Genomic DNA, 23,621 nt, shown 5'->3' with positions numbered 1-23,621 from the left:
TAAAAACAACACAAATACAAGTAATTGCCCAATATAAAAATGATCAAAAGTCCTAAGTAGATAATATAACGTAACTGACAGGCAAATTCAAATTAAAATGAGTACATGTTAAATTTGTTCCCTTTTAACTTTTGAAAGATTTAAAACATATTACTCCTGGTAAGTGTTTGGTTAAATAACCATAGTACATTGTAAGTATAAATGTGAATTGGCAGAGATTTTAGAGGACAACTAAGTAGTACAGATAAAGAGCTTTAAAAGCCTTGTTCTGCTTCTAGGAACCTGTCACTGGAGATAGACACAGATTTATGTAGAAGGGTGCTCAAGTGAGCATTATTAAGAATATACAAAATTTTGAAAAAAATCTTATACCCAACACAGGAATATGAGTAAATAAATGATCATATATTCTTATAATGAAATGTTATGAAGTAACTAGAAATTGTTGTGAAGACTAATCTCTGATAATGATTGAATCTAATGACTTTAAAAGAGTGAAAAATGAAGTTATAAATATGTATATGTTTGTGTATATGTCTATTTAAAAATATTTGCATAAAATGAGAAAGAAATATTAAAAACACTATTTTTTAAATAAAAATTTTATTTTTATCACTGAAATCTGTGAATATAATTTAAGTAATCAAATGAAAAAGTGAGGATTAACTCCAAGGAAACCAACTAAGTTAAATAGGGTATAATTAGCCAGGTGTGGTCGTGCACTCCTGTACTCTCAGCTACTTGGGAGGTTGAGGCAGGAGAATCCTTTGAGCTTAGGAGTTTGAGGCTGCAGTGGGCTATGATTGCACCACTGTATTCCAGTTTGTGTGACAGAGCGAGACCTTGTGTCTAAAAAAAAATTATATTCAGAATGAATATTCATGTAATGCTGAAAGTTGTAATATAGGGAGGCTAGAGGGAAGAGAAATGTGTGTGTAGCAGTAGGGCTGAAATATGAGAGTTTTAAATTCCCATGATCCCTGTCACTAATTATGTCTTAACAGTCTTTCCAGTGGAACTTATTTTACAGTCCTTATATCAGGCAAACGAATTAGGTCATCTGTCAGTTCCCTTTTTTTCCCTTGGAGACAGGCCACCTGGCCCCTTCCAGTCTCGAGTCTTACTAGGTCTGCTGTGTGGCTGCCATCCTGGACTGTGCCTTGCTTCACCTTGTGATCTCCTTCGCCTCTCTCCAGTATCAGGTTCTCTGTTTCCTGGATCTCATGTGCTTTTCTTCCTTGTTTTATTCCTTATTCAGTACATACGAGACTGAAAATCAGTTTCCCTTAGGTTTTTGAGGAAATTGTTCTCTTATCATCTGGTTTCCAGTCTTGCTATTATTATGCAAGACTCACAAATATTGTGGTGTATTTTTTTCTCTTTGGAAGGAAGCTCTTAATTCCCATGTTTTGATGATCACGATGAAGCATCTTGGGGCATTTTTTTTTTTAATTCTTTATGTTGAGTGCTCATTTTGCACATTAAGTCTGGACATTTATATGCTTCAGATTTGGAGAAATTAAAAGAAAATTTTGGGATAATTTCTTCCTTCACATTTTCTGTATTTTATTTTCCTAATACCTATTTTTTAAACACTTTTAATTTTAGGGGCACATGTACAGGTTTGTTATATAGGTAAACTCATGTCATAGGGGTTTGTTGTACAGACTATTTAGTCACCCAGGTATTAAGCTAAGTACCCTTTAGTTATTTTTCCTGATCCTCTTCCCCTCTCCCACCCTTCACCCTCAGTTAGGCTCCACTGTCTTTTGTTCCTCTCTGTGTGTCCATGTGTTTCCATCATTTGGCTCCCACTTATAAGTGAGAGCATGCGGTATTTTTTGTTCCTGTGTTAGTTTGCTAAGGATAATGGCCTCCATCTCCATCCATGCTCCTGCTAAAGACATGATCTTACTCTTTTTTATGGCTGCATAGTATTCCATGGTGTATATGTACCATATTTTCTTTATCCAGTCTACCATTGATGGGCATTTAGGTTGATTCCATGTATTTGCTGTTGTGAATAGTGCTGCAGTGAACAGATACATGCATGTGTCTTTATGACAGAACTACTTGTATTCCTTTGGGTATATACTCAGTAATGGGGTTGCTAGGTCAAATGGTAGTTCTGTTTTTAGCTCTTTGATGAATTACCACACTGCTTTCCACAATGGCTGAACTAATTTACACTTCCACCAGCAGTGTGTAAGCACTTTTTCTCCGCAACCTCACCAGTGTCTTATCTTTTGACTTTTTAATAATAGCCATTCTGACTGGTGTGAGATAGTATCTCATTGTGGTTTTGATTTGCAGTTCTCTAATAATCAGTGATGTTATCTTCTTTCCCACCTTAACCCCTGATAGCCACTAATATATTTTACATTTGTATAATTTTGTCATTTCAAGAATGTAATATAAATGGTATCATACAGACTGTAACCTTTTGGTATTCGCTTTTTTTTTTTTTCCTTCCTCACTATAACTCTCTGGAGATAACATCCAGGTTGTGTTTATCAATAGCTTGTTTTTTTTTTCATTCCTGAGTATTCATGGTATGGAGGTACTACTACTGTTTAGCCATTTACCCATTTATGTCTGGGTTGTTTCCAATTTTTGGCTATTATGAATAAAGCTTCTGTAAACATTCTTGTACTTTTTTTGTAGTTCTTTTTAAAATTATGGTAAAATACACATAACATAAAATTTACCATCTTAAATATTTTTAATGGTATAGTTCAGTAGCTTTAAATATTTTCTTATTGTTATGGAACTAACAGTACCATCAACTATAGAACCCTCTTCATCTCGTAACACCAAAGCTGTACCCATTAAGCAGTAACTCCCCATGTGCCTTCCATTTAGTCCCTGGCTAGTTCATTTTTGTCTCTATGAATTCTGCTTTTATAAGTGGAATCATAGAGTACTTGTCCTTTTGTAATTGGCTTATTTCACTTAGCATGACTTCTTCAAGGTTCATCCATGTTGTAGCATGTGTCAGAATTTCTTTTTAAGGCTGAATAATATTTCATTGTATGTATATACCACATTTTGTTTATCTACTCATCCACTGATGAATACGTGGGTTACACTACCTTTTGGTTGTCATGCATAATGCTACTGTGAACATGGCTATGCAAATATCTGTTTGAGTCCCTGCTGTCCATTTTTTTTGGGTACCCCGAAATGGAATTGCTGGATCACATGGTTATTCTATTTTTATTTTTTGAGAAGCCACCATATTGTCTGTTTTCCATAGTGGCTGCACCATTTCATGTTCTATCAACAGTGCACCAGGGTTCCAGTTTCTCCATACCCTTACCAATACTTGTTCTTTCCTTTACTTTTTAAAAAATAGTTGGCATCCTAATGGCTGTGAGTTGGTATTTCATTGTGATTTTGATTTGCATTTCCATAATGATTATGCTGTTAAAGTGTCTTTTCATGTGCTTATTGGCCATTTTTATATCTTTCTTAGAGAAATATATATCCTAGTCCTTTGCGTATTTTTCAATCAGGGTTTTTCTTGTTGAGATATAGGAATTCTTCATATGTTCTGGATGTTAACACTTATCAGATATGACTTGCAAATATCTTATCCCATTCCACGAGTTGCCTTTTCACTCCATTGATTGTGTCTTTCACTCCATTGTGTCTTTTAGATTTTTATCTATTTTTTTCTTTTATTGTCTGTGTTTTGGTGTTATATCCAACCTTTCCCCTATGTTGTTTTCTAAGAGATTTATAGTTTTAGCTCTTACACTTAGGTCTTTGATCCATTTTGAATTAATTTTTTAATATAGTATAAAGTGGGGGTCTAACTACATTCTTTTGCATGTGGTTATCTAATCTTTCAAACACAGTTTGTTGAAGACTGTTGTTTCCCTATTGAATGGTGCTAGTACCCTCGTCAAATCATTGACCATATATGTGAGAGTTTATTTCTGAACTCTTTAATCTATTGCATTTTTCCGTGTAACGGCCTTTATGCCATTTCCATATATATATATTTTTTTTGAGATGGAGTCTTACTCTGTTGCCCAGGCTGGAGTGCAATGGTGCGATCCTCTGCTCACTGCAACCTCCGCTTCCCAGGCTCAAACAATTCTCCTGCCACAGCCTCCTGTGTAGTTGGGATTACAGGTGCCCACCACCACACCTGGCTAATTTTTTTTTGTATTTTTAGTAGAGATGAGGTTTCACCATGCTGGCCAGGCTGGTTTTGAACTCCTGACTTCAAATGATTTGCCTGCCTCGGCCTCCAAAGTGCTGGATTACAGGTGTGAGCCACCACGCCCAGCCTCCATACTGTTTTGATTGCTGTAGCTTTGCAGTAAGTTTTGAAATTAGGAAGTGAGACTTCCAACTTTTTTTTTGTTTCCAAGATTGTTTTGATTATTTAGGGTCCCTTTAGATTGTACATGAATTTTAGGATTGATATTTCTATTTCTTAAAAAAAAAAACAACACTATTGGGATTTTGTTAGGGATTACACTGAATCTGTAGATTGCTTTAAGTAGTACTGACATCTTAACAATATTAAAGCTTCCAATTCATGAACCTGGGTGTCTTTTCATTATTAACGTCTTTAATTTCTTTCAGCAATGTTTTGTAGTTTTCAGCATACAAGTATTTTGCCTCCTTGATTTTAGTTTTTTTCTAAGCATTTTATACTTTTCGATGCTATTGTAAATGGGATTGCTTTCTTAATTTCTTTTTAAATTGTTCATTGTTAATTTATAGAAATGCACCTGATTTTTGAGTGTTGATTTTGTATCATACAACTTTGCTGAATTTATTAGTTCTAGTGGGTTTGTGTGTTTTTGTTGGGGGACGGGGTTGGAGATCTTTAGGATGTTCCAAGTATAAGATCAAGTATAATTTCCTCCTTTCCAATTTGAATGCCTTTTACCTCTTTTCCTTGCCTAATTGCCTTGGCTAGGACTTCCAGTACTTCTAGGACTTCTAGTTCTAGTACTTCTAATATTAGGTTTGGACTTCTAGTACTAGAAGTGGTAAAAGTACATATCCTTGTCATGTTTCTGATTTTAGGGGAAAAGCTTTCAGTCTTTCACCATAGATATGATGTTAGTTGTGGGCTTTTCATATTTTGCTTTTTTATGTTGAAGTAGTTTCTTTCTATTTCTGGTTTGGTGTTTTTACTATGAAAGAATTTTGAATTTTATAACATGATTATTTGTGCATCAATTTATGATCATGCTGGGTGGGGTGGCTTATGCCTATAATCCCAGCACTTTGGGAGGCTGAGGCGGGAGGATCACTTGAGGCCAGAAGTTCAAGACCAGCCTGGGCAACATAGTGAGGCCCTGTCTCTGTTAAAAAAAAAAAAGATCATATGGCTTTTTCCCTTCATCCTGTTAATGTTGGTGTATAACATTGATTTTCATATGTTGAACGACCTTTGCTTCTTAGGAATAAATTGCACTTTGTCATAGTGTATTATCCTTTTAATATGCTGCTGCATTTGGTTTGGCAGTATTTTGTTGAGGAATTTTGCATCAACGTTCATAAGGGGTATTGGTTGATAGCTTTCTTATGGTGTCTTTGTATGGTTTTGGTATTAGGATAGTGCTGGCCTCATAGAATGACTTTGGAAGTGTTTCCTCTTCGTTAATGTTTTTGGTGTTTGTTGTTTAAATGTTTGGTAGAATGCTCCAGTGAAGTCATGAAGTCTGGGAATTTTTTTTTTGCCGGGAGAGTTTGGATTATTGATTCAATCTCCTTACTAGTTATGGGTTAATTTAAATTTTCTATTTCTTCATGATGCAGTCTTGTAGGTTTTGTGTTATTGGACTTTGTTAATTTCATTTAGGCCATTCAATATTTGGGTACACAATTTTTCATAGAACTCTCTTATTTATATGTGTGTGTACATATATATGCATATATACGTTGTCTGAAAAAAATTATATCTCTATATACATATATATGTGTGTGTGTGTTGTGTATGTGTATACATGCGTATGTATGTGTGTGTATATATACACCTATGTGTGTGTATGTATACACCTATGTGTGTGTATATATGTGTATATACACCTATGTGTGCATGTATATATGTGTATATACACCTATGTGTGCGTGTATATACACCTATGTGTGCATGTATATATGTGTATATACACCTATGTGTGCGTGTATATATGTGTATACACACACATAGGTGTATATACACACACATACATACACACGTATACACATACACAACACACACACACACACACACATATGTATATAGAGATATAATTTTTTTTTTTTTTTTTTGAGACAAGGTCTTGCTCTTGACCAGGCTGGAGTGCAGTGGCGCAAACATGGCTCACTGCAACCTTGACTTCCCAGACTAAGATGATTCTCCCATTTCAGCTGCTGGAGTAGCTGGGACTACAGGTGCATGCCACCATGCCTGGCTAATTTTTGTATTTTTTATAGAGACAGGGTTTCACCATGTTGCCCAGGCTGGTCTCGAACTCCTGTATTCAAGTGATTCACCCACATTGGTTTCCCAAAGTGCTGGGATTACAGGCATGAGCCACTGTGCCTGGCCTATAATACTTTTTATTTTTGAAGAATCGGTAGTAATGTCCCCACTTTGATTTCTGATTATAGTAATTTGTTTTTTTTTTTCTTAGTTAATCTAGCTAAAGATTTAAATTTTGTTAATGTTTTCCATGAACTAACTTTTGGTTTTATTTGTTTTTCTCTATTTTTTTGGTATTATCTATTTTATTTATCTCCACTCTGATCTTTATTTCCCTTGTTCTGCTAGCTTTGGGTTTAATTCTTCTTTTACTAGTTCCTTAAGTTTTAAAGCTAGGTTGTTGTTTGAAATCTTTCTTATTTTTTAATGTGTTTATAGCCATAAAATTTTCCCTTCATAAGGCTTTTGATGTACTTTGTAAGTTTTGGTGTGTTAATTTTTACTCTTATCTAAGGATTTTCTGATTCCTTTGTGATTTCTTTCTGTATTTTAGTTTTCACAATTTGTGCATTTTCCAGTTTTCTTCTACCATTGATTTCTAACTCCATCCTGTTGTAGTTGGAGGAGATACATTGTACAATACCTATCTTTTACAATCTATTGAGATTTGATTTGTGCTCACACACAAATGGGACATTTTGGAAAAATGTCCCAAGTGAACTTGAGAAGAATGTGAATTCTGTTGTCGAATAGAGTGTTCTGTTTATATCTTTTAGATCTACTTGGTTTATTGTGTTCTCTTTTCATTTTCTTTTGTGTATATTGTCTTGCTATTTTTTTTTGTGGTTACAATGGGGATTACATTTAACATTCTAAAATTATAACACTCTAATTTGAATTTAGACCAGCTTAACTTCAATAACAAATAAAAATTCTGTTCTTATACAGCTCTGTCTCAACCCTCTTTTGCAAAATTGTATCTTTTTCCATTGTCTGTCTCAAAACAGACTGATAGTGTTTTAATGCTTTAATTTCTTAAATCATGTAGAAAATAAGCTAGGCATGGTGGCTCATGCCTGTAATTCCAGCACTTTGGGAGGCTGATGCGGGCAAATCACCTGAGCTCAGGAGTTTGAGATGAGTCTGGTCGACATGGTGAAACCCTGTCTTTACTAAAAATACAAAAAATTAGCCAGGCATGGTGGCACGTGCCTGTAATCCCCGCTACTTGGGAGGCCGAGGCAAGTGAATTGCTTGAACCTGGGAGGCGGGGGTTGTAGTGAGTCCAGATTGTGCCACTGTATTCCAGCTTGGGCGACAGAGGGAGACTCTGTCTCAAAAATAAATAAATAAAATAAAATCACGTGGAAAACAAAAAGCATAGTTAGAAACCAAAATTACAGTAAGACTAGCTTTTACAGTTGTCCATGTATTTATCTTTATCAGAGATCATTATTTATTTACAGCTTTGAGTTCTGTCTAAGGTTCTTTCATTTTAACCGGAAGGATTTCCTTCAGCATTTCTTGCAGGGTAGATCCAGTAAAAATGAACTATCTCAGTTTTTGTTTACCTGAGAGTATTTTAATTTGCCCCTCATTTTTGAAGGATCGTTTGGCCACTTCCAGGGTTCTTGGTTGATGCTTTTGTTGTTTCAGCACTTTGAATATATCAACCCACTGTTTCTGGCTTCCAAAGTTTCTGATGAGAAATCTGCTTATAATATTATTGGGGATCCCTAGTAGGTGATAATCTGCTTTTCAAGATTCTCTCTTTGTCTTTGGCCTTTGACAATTTGATTATAATGTGCCTTGGTATGGATCTCTCAGTTTTCCTACTTGGAGTTCCTTGAGCTTCTTGGGTGTTTATATCTTGGGTGTTCATATCTTTCATCAAATTTGGCAAGTTTTCAGCTATTATTTCTTCAAGTAACCATCTTCTCTTTCTCTCTTTCTTTTCCTTCTGGGACTGTACAGTGTGTATATTTGTAAATCTATGCAAGGGCCCCATGAGACCAAAAGTTTCTCAGAGATAGTTTTCTTTCCCCACCTCTTTCGAATACTTTGTTCTTCTTTTTCTCTACCTTCTCCCTGTTTTCTCCCCCCACCTTCTGTCGGTCTCATGCTCTGCTGTCATCTGGGACAATATTGCCTGCATGCATTTGCTTTTGAGATAGAGGGAGTAATGGACTCAGTTATGGATTAGCTTTACTCTAAGAGAATTAGCCCTTTAAATTCCCAGTTTATTGTGGGGAATGTCTCCTATAAAACTCTGTACTCTTAATGGGCTTTGGGCTTGACGTATCCCTCTTCTTGATGCCATTTAGTCGAATGCAAGTGTGCTAGTGTTGGCAGATGTTCACAGTGCAATAATACCTTTAGTCCTCAGTTTACCCAAGAATTTAGCTTAGTGCTTGTAAGGTTTTGAATGCTTTTAAGGTGGTATTTTAAATATTTTACCCAACATTTTTAGGAATATTCTGTGGATAATTACTCTGAATAACTTAGTCTGCCATTATCAGAAAACTTCAATAACTTTGTCAGTGTTATGTTCCAGTTTGTAATTTCTCTTATCAGCTGGATCTAATTGGCTGTTAAAATTTGTATATCAAGTTTTAAAATTTTGATTATTTTATTGATTGATTGAAGCTCTGTTTGTTCTTCAATTCAGCCTAGTCAGTTTATCATCTTGCTGCTTAATCCTGTTTTTGATGTCTTTCTTTTCTTTCTCTGAGCATAAACGTGTGTTATATTCTGTATCTGATTATTCCAGTATCTGAGATTTTTGCAGGTCAGGTTATGCTTTCTGATATTCAGCTGGCTTTTATTCTTGGTAGTTTATCTCTTATGTGTTTTATGAATTTTCCTTTTAAAACTATGAGCACATGTTGATTGAAACATGGGAGTTCTTTGAGGTCTGGGTAAGTTAAGGCCAGTTTGTTTTTCTGGGGAGTATTTGCATTTGTGTTTGGAGGCCCTTTGAAGCACTGTTGATCACTTTTTTACCCTGGGATCTCACAGGTAATAAGAATTCTACTTGAGGTCTATCTAAATGCCCGCATTAGTCATGAAATTTCTAGGGAGATGTTTCCTCTTTACATCTAGAACCAAAGCTGAGATTTGCAAGTTTTCTGGTTTAAAAAATGTTTTATTTACTTTTTATTATTTTTTGGTGCCTGGTGGCTTTTTTCTCATTCGCCCATTCACTGGGAATATCAACCATTGAGACTTTCTCCTTTCTTTGTGGATAATCTCCAGTGTGTTTTCTCATACTGCATTGTGCCCAAGTTTCATCTCTTACCTCCTTTGCGCAGAGACCTTTAAAACGACAGTTGGAGGAGGCTTGCATCAACAGATGCCCTGAGGGTAGTATCTGCCTTCAGGACTCCTTTGTTTCTCTGGGTTTGACCATATTTTCTTAATTTTAAAATCTTAATTTATTTCTCTTATTCTCCTACTATCCCTGTATACATTGAAAAGACTTTTTAAACCCTTAATTTAACATACTGAAGGATTTTCTTCTGGGAAGGCTCTTCAGATATCTTATTTGACCCATTGCCCTAATATTTCTTAAATGTTATATTTAATGTTTTTTATTTTTATTTTATAGGATTCAGTTTAGCTGCATTTAAAAGAAACAAGAGGAAACTAGAGCTGGCAGAAAGGGTGGAAACAGATTTTATGCAACTAAAGAAAAGAAGACAATCAAGTGAAAAGGTCAGGTGGTGTTTGAAATATTCAAATTAATGTATCAAATGATGTATCTTCTGCATTTAGATACAAGCTTTAGGACGATACAATTCAGTAGAAATAGAATGTGTGTCACATATGTACTTTAAAGTTTTTCAGTAGCTACATTAAAAATATGTTCATAATATTAGGCTCATAAAAGAGAAAAAGAAAGTAGAAAGAAACAAGGGAAATTAATTTTAATATATTTTATTTAAACCAGTGGATCTAAAATATAACTTTGAAATATGATCAGGGAAAAATTATTAATGAGCTATTTTACATTATCGTTTTTAGTATTAAGTCTTCAGAACCAGTTCGAGTTTTCCACATCTCAATTATAACACTAAATTTTTATTAGATATATTTGATCTGTATTTATGTTTCATAAAAATTTACTGTGAAATAGTAAATTTACATACCAAGTTATTACAGGTATACTTAAATCTTTGTAACAGTTTAATATATTAGAAAATTAAAATTTTATAAAATTAAAAATTCGGCTTTCCATTTGTCCTTGCCTCATTTTAATTTCTGAATAGCTACATTTGGCTCGTGGCTACTGTTTTGGTTCTTACAGCTCCTGATAGTGATTCTTAACATGACTGTTTAGGGAGTAGAGTGTAAGTATAAGAAAATATACATATTGTATTCAGACGTTTTTAGGGATAGAAAGAAATTGAAAACTACAACATTCTTGCTCAGCCTGTGGCTTAGGGGTTTCTTAGCATACAGCTCATGATGGGTGTCCCAGGTCACATAGTCATGTGATGTACCTTAGCATTCATCAATATTCTTTATTGTTTAGTTCTTCCGTAATGGCTTAGATACTGTTTTGTCCTTTGCGTCATAGTTTTATATGGTTTACCTATGTATGAATGCACAATACATCATCTTTTGTAGTGATAGATATTTTCTTGGTGTGTTGCCACAAGACAATCAGTTTGGTACAAACCTTTTTAATTTTCTGCCGGCAAAGGATAAGAATTTAGAAGGCAGATGAACAAATTAATAAGTAGATCTTGATATGATGGTGGATAGTCTATTTCTTGGGTTTCTGCATCGGATGTGATGTGTGGGTGAATGAATTTAGGACTTTTTTGCCTTTTTAAAAATTCATGATAGGCCAGGTGCAGTGGCTCATGCCTGTAATCACAGTACTTTGGGAGGCTGAGGTGGGTGGATTACTAGAGCTCAGGAGTTGAGACCATCATGGGCAACAAGGAAAACCCCATCTGTACAGAAATTTAGCTGGATATGGTGGTGCATACCTGTACTCTCAGCTACTCGGGAGGCTGAGGTAGGAGAATCACCTGAGTCTGGGGTGTCAAGGCTGCAGTGAGCCGTGATCATGTCACTGTGCTCTAGCCTGGGTGATGGAGTGAGACCCTGTCTCAAAAAAAAAAAAAAAAAAAAAAACCAAAAACATTGTAATAAAATTTGCATAGAGTAAATGATTTAATCAGTTTTTATAAACGTATATGCCCATGTAAACCATACACCTATCAAGATATAGAATATTTCCAGTTCTTTCATGCTGCTTTCCAGTTAGTCTCCAACTTAAAGGCAGCCACTGTCCTGATTTTTATTACAGTAAATGCTTTTTCTTGCTCTGAACGTTATATAAATGGAATCATACAGAATGTACTCTTTTCTGTTTGGCTTCTTTCACAGAAAGCTTTTATTAGACATTGTATCACCGATTTATTCTTTTTTATTACTGATTAATATTTCCTAATATAAATACACATTAATTTGTTTATCCGTTTTCCTGTTGATGGACATTTGATTTTTTTTCCAGTTTTTTACTATTAGGAATAAAGCTGCTGTGAAATTCTCATACCATTCTTTTTGTGGAGATCAGGTTAGGATTTTTATATATAGGAGTTTCACTGCATCTCATGGAGAATATCTTCAGCTGGAATTATTCAAGTAGTTCAGTTTTCCATTCAGGAAATGGTACTGAACTGGGTAGTAAGAAAATAATGGTGAACAAGATGGAGGAAGCTCATGCTCTAATGAGACCTTACATTTTAGGAGAAAGAGACATATTAGCATATAATTAAGATAGTTATTCTTGTAACTGTTATGAAGGAAAAAAAGAAGAACAAAATGATGTGATATAGAGTAACTTGGATGTGAGAGTCTGAATGAAGACTTTATTAAATAGGATGATCAACGGAGACCCCTATGAGGAGATAACATTTGAGGTGACATCTAAAAAATGAGTGGCTTTTATGAAGACTCAGTGGAAGAGTGTTCCAGGCACAATGAGCTGCATGTGCAGAGGCCCTGTGGGAGTTTGGCACATTACAGGAATGGAGAGAGAGAGTCAGTGTGCCAAATCAGTGAGCAAGGGGAGAATAGTATGAGATGAAGCTGGAGCAGTTGGTATGGGCTAGCTCCTTTAGGACCTGGTAGATCATGGCAAGGAGTTTGAATTTTATTCAATAATTTTATTCAAGAATTTTATTTATTTTATTCTTGAATTTTATTCAAGAATAATGGCTAGCCATTGAAGAGTTTAAAGTAGGGAAACAGTGCTTTCTTATTCACATTTTGCAAAGTTCTCCATGGGCTACTATGTGAATAATCAGTCCAAGGGGGAGGTAAGAGTAGAAGTTGGGAGACTAGTTACAAAGTCATTGCAGTTTGGAGATTATGGCACCTTGGACTGTAGGTGATAGGGATGGAGATGACGATAAGTGAATATATCCAGAAAATATTTTGAGGGTTTCTAGAAAGACGATATTGATGCCAATAGTTATTGGCAAGAAAGAGAGAGGAATTAAGAGTTTTAGCTGAGCAGAGGATTTAAGGGTTTTAGCTGAGCAGTTGGATATTTGCCATTTACTAAAAGAGTAGAGCTGGGGAAATGGGGCTTTCTGGTGGTAGAAGTAGGCAGTGGAAATCAGTAACTTTCTTAACCCATCTCCAACTTAATGGGCTCAGATTGACCAATGCTTTCCATGTTCACCATAAAAGCTATTACTTGATGCCAATAGCACCTTAAACACCCAAAGCTAATAGAATACCTTTTGGTGTACCATCTGCCTCTGTTCCTTTCATTTGAATTATATGCCACCAAGATCCTCATTATGCTTGCTGTGAATCAAGGGGTAATTTCAATTTTCAAGTCTTTATTGCTTAAGAAAGACATTTTGTAAGGCTAAGGCTGCCATAGATAGTGATTCCTCTGATGGATCTGGACAAGGTGAATTGAAAACCTTCTGGAAAGGACTCACTATTCTAGATGCCATTGTGTATATTCGTGATTCATGGGAGAAAGTCAAAATATCAACATTCATAGGCGTTTGGAAGAAATGGATTCCAAGCCTCATGGATGACTTTGAGGGATTCAGGACTTCAGTGGAGGAAGTCGCTGTGGATGTGGTGGAAGTAGCAAGAGAACTAGAATTAGAGGTAGGGCCTGAAGATGTGGCTTGAATTGCTACAATCTCATGATAGAACTTTACAGGTGAAGAGTTGCTGCTTGTGGATAAATAAAAAAAGTGATTTATTTAGATGGAATCTACTCTGGATGAAGATGCTGAAAGTATGGTTGAAATGAGAAAGGATTTATAATTTTTTTTTTTTTTTTTTTTTTAGAGGGAGTCTTGATCTGTTGCTCAGGCTGGAGTGCAGTGGCACGATCTTGGCTCACTGCAACCTCCGCCTCACAGGTTCAAGCAATTCTCCTGCCTCAGCCTCCTGAGCAGCTGAGACTACAGGCGCCCGCCACCACGCCTGGCTAATTTTTGTATTTTTAGTAGAGATGGGGTTTCACCATGTTGGCCAGGCTGGTCTGGAACTCCTGACCTCAGGTGATCCACCCACCTTGGTCTCCCAAAGTGCTGAGATTACAGGCATGAGCCACCGTGCCCAGCCAGGATTTAAAATATTAGGTAAGCTTGTTAATAAAGCAACGGCAGGGTTTGAGAGTTGAATCCAGTTTTGAAAGAAGTTCTGTGGGTAAAATGCTGTCAAGTAACATCATGTACTACAGAGAAATCTTTGGTGAAAGGAAGGGTCATTCAATGTGATAAACTTCCTCATTAGTTTGTTTTAAGAAGTTGCCACAGCCATCTCATGTATGAGCAACTGCCACCCTGATTAGTCAGCAGCCATCAACATTGAGGCAAGGCCCTTCACCAGCCAAAAGATTATGAATTGCTTGCTAAAGGTTCAGATGAGTAACATTTTTTAGCAATAAATTATTTTAAAGTTAAGGTATGCATATTTTTTAAACATAATGCTATTATACACTTAATAGACTACAGTAAAGTGTAAACATAACTTTTATGTGCACTCGGAAACCAAAATATTTATTTGACTCACTTTATTGTAATATTTGCTCTATTGTGGTGGTCTGGAACGAAACCTGCAATATTTCCAAGTTATGCCTGTAATTTAAAGTGTGAAAAAAAACCTAGATAAATTTGGGATTTTTTTATTGCATTGATTTTTTTTTCTTTTAAAGTAGTCGATTATAGAAACATTATCACAGTACAAGTAGAAATACAAATTAAAGCCAGAAGACTTTATTCTGCTTGGTATTCTACCTCTACAAATTAGAGCACTCTTGTTTTCTTTAGTCTTTGACCATTTATACTTACATTTGATTAGTTTAAAGTAAGAATTATTAATCCATGGAATGCTTTTGGCTGCAAACAATGGAAAACCTGACTGTGGTTTAAGAAATGCATATTTGTCCCCTTGCTCTCTGGCCCGTAGCCACATAGTAATAAGTTTGGAGGTGGTTGGTTGCTGGCATTAGTTTAGGTTTCTGATGATGCTAGGGCTAACATATCTGGTATTCTCTTGGGCCTTTTTCTTATACCTTTGCCTCATGGATGTGATATGGCTCCTGAAATTTTAGATGTCACGTCTGCATTCAAGGTGAGAGTAAGGCAGGATGGCAAAGAGGGAGAAGTGCCAGATGTATTTTCCTTTTTTATCTGGGATTCAAAATTTTTCTGGAATCTCCCTCAATAAACTTCTCCTTAGTAGTTGAGAAGGGGCACAATTCAGTCACATGGCTATTTCCAGCTGCAAAGGAGCCTAGGAAATTGGGTGAGTTGTCATAATTACCATCTCATAGTTCATGGCTTGAGGATAGACACATTGTCTTCCCAAACAAAATAGCAGTTTTATTGTCAATGGTAGTGGCTATTTGGTAGGTCGTTTACAGTGTATAGCATTAATGGAGATAAGTTTTTATAATCTCCTTCCCCACAATTAACATATCCCTTGTTAATACAAAGTAATATTGAGCTAAATAGCTAGTCTATACATAAATTGAATAAAAGCATATTTTATCTCTGCTTTTAGGATGTATAGATTTTAAGATAAAATACTTTAAAATGAGGAACATAAATTCTTAGTAATTATCCATTCTTGGTAATTGGCATCTTTGTTTCATCCTTGCTTATTTTTTTGTTATTTAGAGGGAAGACATGATGGAGAAGGAAAAGATGACTATTTAGCTGTAGTATTATATTGTGAAATAAAAATAGTAGTCCTTAAGTTCTGTTCTACTTCACTCTCTGGGTAGACCTGTCTCTTCTGGATTTTTCTTTTATCTCTTTCTTATTTTTATGGTATACAGACAGTCCATACTTTGCATGGTAGGGCTGGACCGTAAAGTGACCATGCAAGCTGAAACCATGCAGAGTGGGCTTAATGGTGTAAATTTAGCTTGTTCCATGACCTTTAAATATTTTTGTCAAAACGTTAAAAACTCTTGGTGGAGTACAGTGACTCACACCTGTCATCCCAGTGCTTTGGGAGGCCGAGGCAAGAGGATCACTTGAGGCTAGGAGTTTCGAGACCAGCCTGGATAACATAGCAAGACCCTGTCTCTCTATATGTAAATACAAAAGAAAAACTGGCTGGGCATGGTGGCATGCACCTGTAGTCCCCGTTACTCAGGATGCTGAGGTGGGAGGATAGCTTGAGCCCAGGAGTTTGAGGTTACAGTGAGCCATAATCATGCTACTGCACTCCAGCCTGGGCAACAGAGTGAGACTCTGTCTCCCCGACTCTGTCTCAAGAAGAGGAAAGAAGAAAAACAGAAAGAAAAACCCAGAAATCTCTTTTACTGTTGGTTATAAATGTGTATGGAAACAGAAAAAAAGTAAAACCAATATTTACTTAGTACACTAAAGCATTTAGAAACATTAACAGTGTTTTATTTAGGATAAAAATTTATAATTTGAACAGTACTTGCCTCCTCAGCATGTAACTTATGATGTCATACGAACATCTTTTCTATGTGGTGGTGAATTTTCATACTCCTTTCTAATTTTGGATCAGCTTTCAACATTCTACCTTTTGCTCTTTCAGTGTCACCACACAGCTGCCAGTCTTCCTTTAGTGTGAAATTTTTGCCAATGTCACTTCCTCTAGGACATCTTCATCCTTTTTGTCCCAACTCCACTCCTTGATAAGATCCTCTTTAGTAAGTTCCTCTGTCTGTATATCTAGAGCCTTAATGGCAGCAGTGTCAGACATGCCCGTGGTCACTTATTTCTCGTATAACTTCATTTATCTTTCATTTGAATTTCACTTCCAGCATTATCACTTTTGTTTTGTTTTGTTTTTGTTTTTCCTTGACTTTCTTCTGTAAATTCATCACTTAGAGACAGAGAGGCAACGTTTCCACCTGCTGTCTTTGCACAGTGACACATCACTGACAGACTTTCAAAGAATGTCATGATTGGTCACTGATCGTGATGTGCATCACTGATGTTTGCAGTGGTTTGTGAACCAAGGAGATGGCGGGGGAGTTTATATTTCATGCAGTTACTCAGAGTTAATAATACCATGGTAATTGAAATTTGAACCATGTTGTCGAGGGACTGGTGTGATTTAAATAAACTCTGGTAATTGAAATTTATATATATTAGGCAAAGCAAGGACTATTTTTCTGTCAAATAACCTGGACTGTTTGTCCTGTGATGTTTCCTTCAATCTGAGTTTTGCTCATTGTATACACACAGTACAGTTCAGCATGTTCCTGTATCTTCCATAATTTCTGCAAATGGACATCTGGATCTCCCCTTACAAAATTGCCATGGCCTCTCATTGTTGGAATACTTATCAGTAAGTTCATGTGGTGTATGTGATGAAGTGATTACCTGTTTTAAATTTATTGTTTGCTTTGTTTTGACACAAGAAAAAAGTAGTTGTATTGTTTACTAATCTTTATCCTATTTGGAAGAGGAAACCTTACTTTTGGAATGAAGTGTTTAACTCATTAACTCATTGGCCAATTGCTGTACTTGGCTTATGCTACAGAACTGACTGGGTTGCTACATGACTGAGAGTTACTTGCTAAAAGAGGAGACCCTCGTATTGGGAAAACAAACTGATTGAATGCATGGCATAATCTAGATTTCATAAATATCAGTTTCAAACAGCCAGCCCTGGATATGACTGGAAGGGACTCTTAGAGTATTAAAAGAGGTTGGGGGTATTGTTTGATCTCAACATTTTTGATGTTTCAAGCCTTTTTTTTCCTTTCTCTTCATTTTTCACAAGCATATTGTTGAAATAGTTTCCATCTCTTTTTCTTTAATAACAGATTTTACAGTTGAATGTACATAATTATTTGCCTCCTCCCATGACTTTTACAAAGTAATTTAAGTTTTTAATTAATTTCATTGGTGTTTAGGTAAAGCAGTACTTACATGGGATAGTGAAATGAAAGTTAATCAGACATTTTCCATTGTGTGAATGAATATCTTTCCTTCTTTGATTTTTAATAAACAAGTTAAAAAATTTTGCAATGATTTTGGTGCTTTCATACAATGTTGTGTGTTCAAAACCACTCTAAAGAGATGCTACAACTTTTAATTTTGTATTCTTTAGCCACCACATAGGGACATCAAATTGGCCACATGTTTCAGAAAGGAAATGTTGGGCCTTGGTTTGTACCCTTCATATAAATATATTCTATTCTTTTGAAGTATATTGTGGGTAACATTTTTCCCTTTTATCCACCATCTTGAAATTATTATGTAAATGCTTAACTGTATCATTCTAAATCATTGTAGTTTTTGGGTGAGAGGTAGGCTAAGATCAAAGAAAATAAATGCACAAAAAACAACATGTTTTCCTCAGATTGTTCCATTTGTACTTGTCTGTGCTTGCCAGAAGAGGAGACCCTCACACTGGAAAAACAAACTGAGTGAATGCATGGCATAATCTAGATTCCGTAAATATAAGTTTCAAACAGCCAGCCCTGGATATGACTGGAAGGGACTCTTAGAGTATTAAGAGTGCAGGGAAAGGAGTAATTAGTCTTCTCTAGAAATTGACTTTGCATGGTCTGGAGTTTTGTCATATTGCTCAAGAAGTTGATTAGTATATGAATATATGAGTAAACCAAAGTAGGAAACTTCTTTGACTTATCTTTTACATAAAGAGATTACTTTATGTATTTTTTAAAAATAAAACCGAAAACTCATTCTGTGAAATGATTGTCTGGTATTTGAAATTATTTTTTTTAGTTGTAGGTAATATACTGAAAATTACATTTGCCTCACATAAGACTATCTTGATTACTGGATGAGCCTACAGATTTTACATGTAAATCAGTAGATAGGTCAGTAACCTAATTAATGTCTTATTGGATCACCCCCATCCCATACATTTATTTAGGTTATAAAGCCTGATGATTGGCATTTGTTTTCAGTATATGAGGATCTTCTAAATGTTTATAGCTTATAGTACTTTATGCCAATCATCAATATCTGAGTCTAAAACTTTCGACCTTTGATGACTGGACAATTGCAGTGTCTGTGTGTGTGTGTGTGTGTGTGTGTGTGTGTGTGTGTGTGTGTATTCCATATTTAGGAAAAGCTTCTAACTTAGCATATAAAGATTCAATACCTAGGAGATTGAGTTTCTTCCCAGGTCTTCCTTAAATCCACACCAAGCTATACCTTAAATCTATATGAAGTCTTAAAGTTATAAGTAAGATGAAATTGAGGCAAGAAGGCAATGTTAAGAAATCTTAACTACTGTTTTTGTTTTGTAATGGAAGTAACCTGTGGTTTGTCAGAATATTTGTTATAAGTTGACATCAGATATTGTCGGCCTTGTAAATTCTTCCTAAATTTTGAGTATTTAATAGCTCTGTAGAGACTTAAAATTTGTAGTATTTAATGGAATCAATGGAGAGGGAAAAAAGGAACATTTCTTAACGTTATCATTGGAATAGTCCCAGCTGATCTTGTGTATAATATCAAGTCACCACCTTGTAGCTTTCCTAACAGGAAATATCTCCAGTGAATGGAATCTCACTGGGACTACAGATAGAAGCCTTCATATCTGGAAATTGGCTTAGATGCTGGTGTTAAGAACATCAGATTCCAAGTTTAAATATGTCTCCATGTGATATCATATGATATCACCATACACCGATGACCTGATTTGCCCCATCATAGACATGGTGATGCTGACACATGTATAGCTAATAAGACAGCAGAATAAATGAGTGCATTAAAAAAACCAAATGTGTGTGTACACACACATGCATACACACACACACCTATTACAAGTACAAGGGTATTTTAAGATCACAAGACAAGAAATAACCAGTGCTTAATTAGGTTGATGGAAAACTATCTGTAACTTTTTAAAGCCTTGGTTCAGCTGTGTCTTCTCTAATCAGCTTAGAATATTTTAAATGCATAGTCAGGTCCCAGGAACTATTTGAAATTCAAGACTTGAGACTGGAATTACTTGAGGAGTGGAGGGAATAGGGTAAGGTGAGAGACAGTGTATAAAGGGTCAAGAGTTGTATCTAGATCTATTATAAGCCAGTCCAGAGACTTTGGGCAAACATGGAACCTCCCTAGACTTTAGTTTCCTCAGCACTTAAGTCAGCATGTTGAACTAGGTAATTACCATGGTCTTTTTTAGCTTGGTGTAATACTCTTAATACATATTCATTGTCAACATGGAGTATGTCCAAACTTCCTTGATTCTCTTATTAAGGAATTCTTTATTCTAGTGGATCCTAAACCTGGCTGATCATTAGATTCATCTGGGGACTTCTAAAACTACAGATTCTTAGGTTCTGCTTTAAACATACCGAATCATAATCTGCAGGAATGGGTAAGCTATTGGGCCGGTATTTGAGATCATTGCTTGTTCTTCCTAATATGTCACAGTGGGCTTAGAAAAGCACCCATTGCTTAAACAAACATGGAACATTTTAGATGAACTGGGATTATATGATTGAATTCAGTTAATGACTTCATGTCCAGCATCACTCATTTAGCTTTCCTCCAGGTAGTCTAGAACTCCCTTCTTGGAGTTGCAGCTCTTCCTCTTTGCTTCCAGGATTTGCCTCAGGGTCACTTTCATTGTTCACAGTCAAACCTTCACCAGGCAGCCAATTCTCTCAAGTCAGGCTCCTTGCTCTTTATGTTCCCCTGCCCAGCAGAGGACCTGACACATTAGCAGCTATTTAATGAAGGTTTATTTGAATGGATGAATCTATATGTATTTTTCCATTTCCTTTTTTTTATGTCCCAACCTGTTCCAGTTGCCTGTTTTCTCCTGCCTATTACACATTTTCACTTGTTTGACCCATCACAGTCTAACTCAGCATGTTTAGAATCATGCTCCACTCACTCTCCTGGATGATTGCACTAGCTTCCTACCTATCTGCCCACAACTGCCTTGCCCTTTCAGTCATTTCTCTGCCCAGCATTCTTGAAGTTTTCTAAAAGTACAGTTTGATTTTGTCATGCTCCTGCTTGAACCCTTAACTCACTTCCAGCTGCTCTTAAGAATAAAGTATAGGCTCCCCAGCAGAGTCCCCAGGACCCTATGGGAGCAGACATGGCTGTCTGTCTTTCCAATCTTTTGCCATCTCACTCCGGGTCACATTGTCAAGATTCTTCCTGTGTCAAGGTCTTCACACCTGTGATTCCAGATCCAGGGAATGTTGCCTGTCTCCTTCCTTCCTTCTCTCTTTTTAAGCTATTGTGCTGCTCCAATTGTCTCTCTGTCATTATTAGTGTGGTTATTTGATGTCTTTATCTTCCAGTAGAATGAGGTTCCAGGAGGACAGCTATTGTATGTCTTATTTACCATGGTTTCTCAGCTTGACATATAATAAATGCTCAATAAACATTTAATGAATACGTGCACTACTTTTTTTTTTCTTGTTTCTTTTTAGTAGACGTACTACCAGTGAGCCTTTGTCTTTTCACCCTCAGTGGCTGGACTGTTGCAGTATCTTCATGCCTGGCTTCTTTGCCTCTAGTCCTGCTCTATTCCGTTTTAATTCTGTGTGCTATCAGAAGATACATTTCCCTAAAAATACCTGCATTGGTTTTGTCTCTCTCCTGGAAGAAACTTTAATAGAATCTTTACTGTCTGTGGGTTAAAACCCAAACTTTTAAGCTGAATTTTATAAACCCTCTTGAAACCTAGCTACAAGCTACTTTTCCATTATCTTCCTTCTGGAATTACCTTTTTTTCTCACCAAATATATTTCTCTTTTCAGTTTTATTTGCTGAGAGTTCTCAAATCCAAGTTTTTGTTCATATTCCTTCCCTTAATGGGATAAGCAGTAATTAATAATGGAATATTAGCTACATCTTTGGTTCCTGAAAATTCTAATTCAACTCTTCCTTTATGAGCTAGCTCCAATGCCATGCAGATCAAATTTCTTTCTTCTAGTTGGCACAGATGATAGGTACTTAATAAGTGTTAATTGAATTGAATTATCTGCTTTACACATTTGCCATTTTGAGGTTGGTGTATGTGGTTATTTTGTTTGTGTATGTCCATAGAAGCGTGAGCATTTTGTTACTTTATCCTTATCACAGTCTCTAGAAATAGTGCCTTTACTCAGTTGACATTACTAATTTAAGCATCTACAGCTGATGATTTGAATATTAATTTTGAAAGAGAAAACCCATATAATGATATTTCCTCTTAATAGTAAATTTTGCAGTCTTCCAATAGGTTTAAAATCTTTTATTTAAGGGCTTCAAACATGCATTAGTCTAAAAACTATGCTTGTTTTAACAATAAGCTTGTATTTGGGGAAATAAAAGGGATAGGTTATCTGAAGTATTACCAAATAATATTATTATGCTCACTCAACATTATAGAGATGTAAGATAATATGTAAGTGAGGGAGGGAAATGAATGTTGAAAAATAATAGCTTGAAACAGCCCACAATCTCCACTGGCCATTCCAAAGAGGTGAGTCAGGAAGTGCCCACAAGGGGGCGTGCTCATCTAGAGAAACTTGACCAAGTGCCTTTCCTGTTAATGCAGGTAAAACTGCCTGTTTACAAATGAACTTCTAGACCATGTCTTCCCCACACCGCCAAGAAAAAGAATGGACCCTCATCACAACAAGAATTCCTATCTATTTTGTAGCACATGTTTATTTTGGATGTGTGATTTTCCAGGGGGGCTAGGGGACTTACAGAATGGAAATATGAATTGCCTTGTGAGCTCAGACAAGTTTATGAAGCTTGTGATTGCCTTTTTTTGGCTGTGCTAAGAGCATTTTTATTTTGTAAGCATTGTTGTCTTTTCTGTGTAGAAGTGTTGAGGTTTGTAAAATATCCTTTTTGGATTATTAGCCCAAGAAACAGGCAGTGCTCTATTTTCACTGCTTCATCAGTTTGTGTAGCTTGAGGAACTACCAGCTAGTCATTTGGAGAAGTGCATGGGCTTTGATTGGTGTTTTTTCCACCAGAAGTCATGGCTTCTTGCAGTCTTTAATTTTTCTTTTCCAGTCCTTTTTTTTTTTTTTTAACCTTTGGCCTCAACATTATCACCAGCAAACATTTATTGAATGCTATTTATGTACAGGCTTTTAAATAGATCTTAGAGAATGAATAGAGGATATGGCACCTAGTCCCTGCCCTTTATGTATTTGATCCGAAGGAATTAAACAATAAAAAGAAATCATGCCATTTGGTATGTGTTAGAAGAACAAAATAATCAGTGAGAGCCACAGGAATTAACTGGATGGAGAAATCACTCTAAGCTCTGCTAAGTTTCACATGGCAGCCTTAATGGAATTGGAGGAATTTAAGCTGGATGTTGGATAAAGGGTCAGACTTATATGTCTGGGTAGAAAGAAAGATAAAAGTCCTGGATTCAGAGGCCTGCGAATGGATGAGTTTGGTTTCACCGTAGGTTTTCTGCAGGACAGTGGTTTCAAACTCAGAAGCCAGGGGTGCCAGGCAGGTAGGCAGCCTAAATGTGTGAGACAGGTCTAGAGAGGTAGACAAGTAGAAGAGAGTGGGGCTGACTGGCCATGTGTGTTCCATTGTAAGATATTTAAAAAAAAAATGTGTAACACCAAACTACACTTTGCTAGTCAAACCAAACGCTGGTTTTTGCAGCTTGTAATTCCTGGTGGGGGAATGTCAGTTGATAAACTGTCTGCAGAATTGAGCAAAGTAAAATA

General features: G+C 36.1%; 1 protein-coding gene across 12 annotated transcripts in view; it reads left to right on the top strand.

Annotated features, from left to right (window-relative positions):
* The window catches only part of TASP1 (taspase 1), a 454,798-nt gene that overhangs the window by 69,914 nt on the left and 361,263 nt on the right, over nucleotides 1–23,621 (top strand). For 11 of the 12 annotated variants that reach the window (XR_010154230.1, XR_008541205.2, XR_676151.5 and 8 more), the window contains one exon: nucleotides 10,044–10,150. The exons of the other annotated variant lie outside the window; for it this stretch is intronic. Coding sequence is in view for 7 of the 11 variants with exons in the window: in XM_001135721.6 (XP_001135721.1) it covers nucleotides 10,044–10,150 (107 nt within the window). In the remaining 4 variants the exon portion in view is untranslated. The remainder of the gene's footprint in view (nucleotides 1–10,043; nucleotides 10,151–23,621) is intronic. 12 annotated transcript variants of the gene reach the window in all.

Source organism: Pan troglodytes, chromosome 21 (assembly GCF_028858775.2).
Source record: "Pan troglodytes isolate AG18354 chromosome 21, NHGRI_mPanTro3-v2.0_pri, whole genome shotgun sequence".
Taxonomy (NCBI): domain Eukaryota; kingdom Metazoa; phylum Chordata; class Mammalia; order Primates; family Hominidae; genus Pan; species Pan troglodytes.
This window is presented reverse-complemented; position numbering and strand designations above follow the sequence as displayed.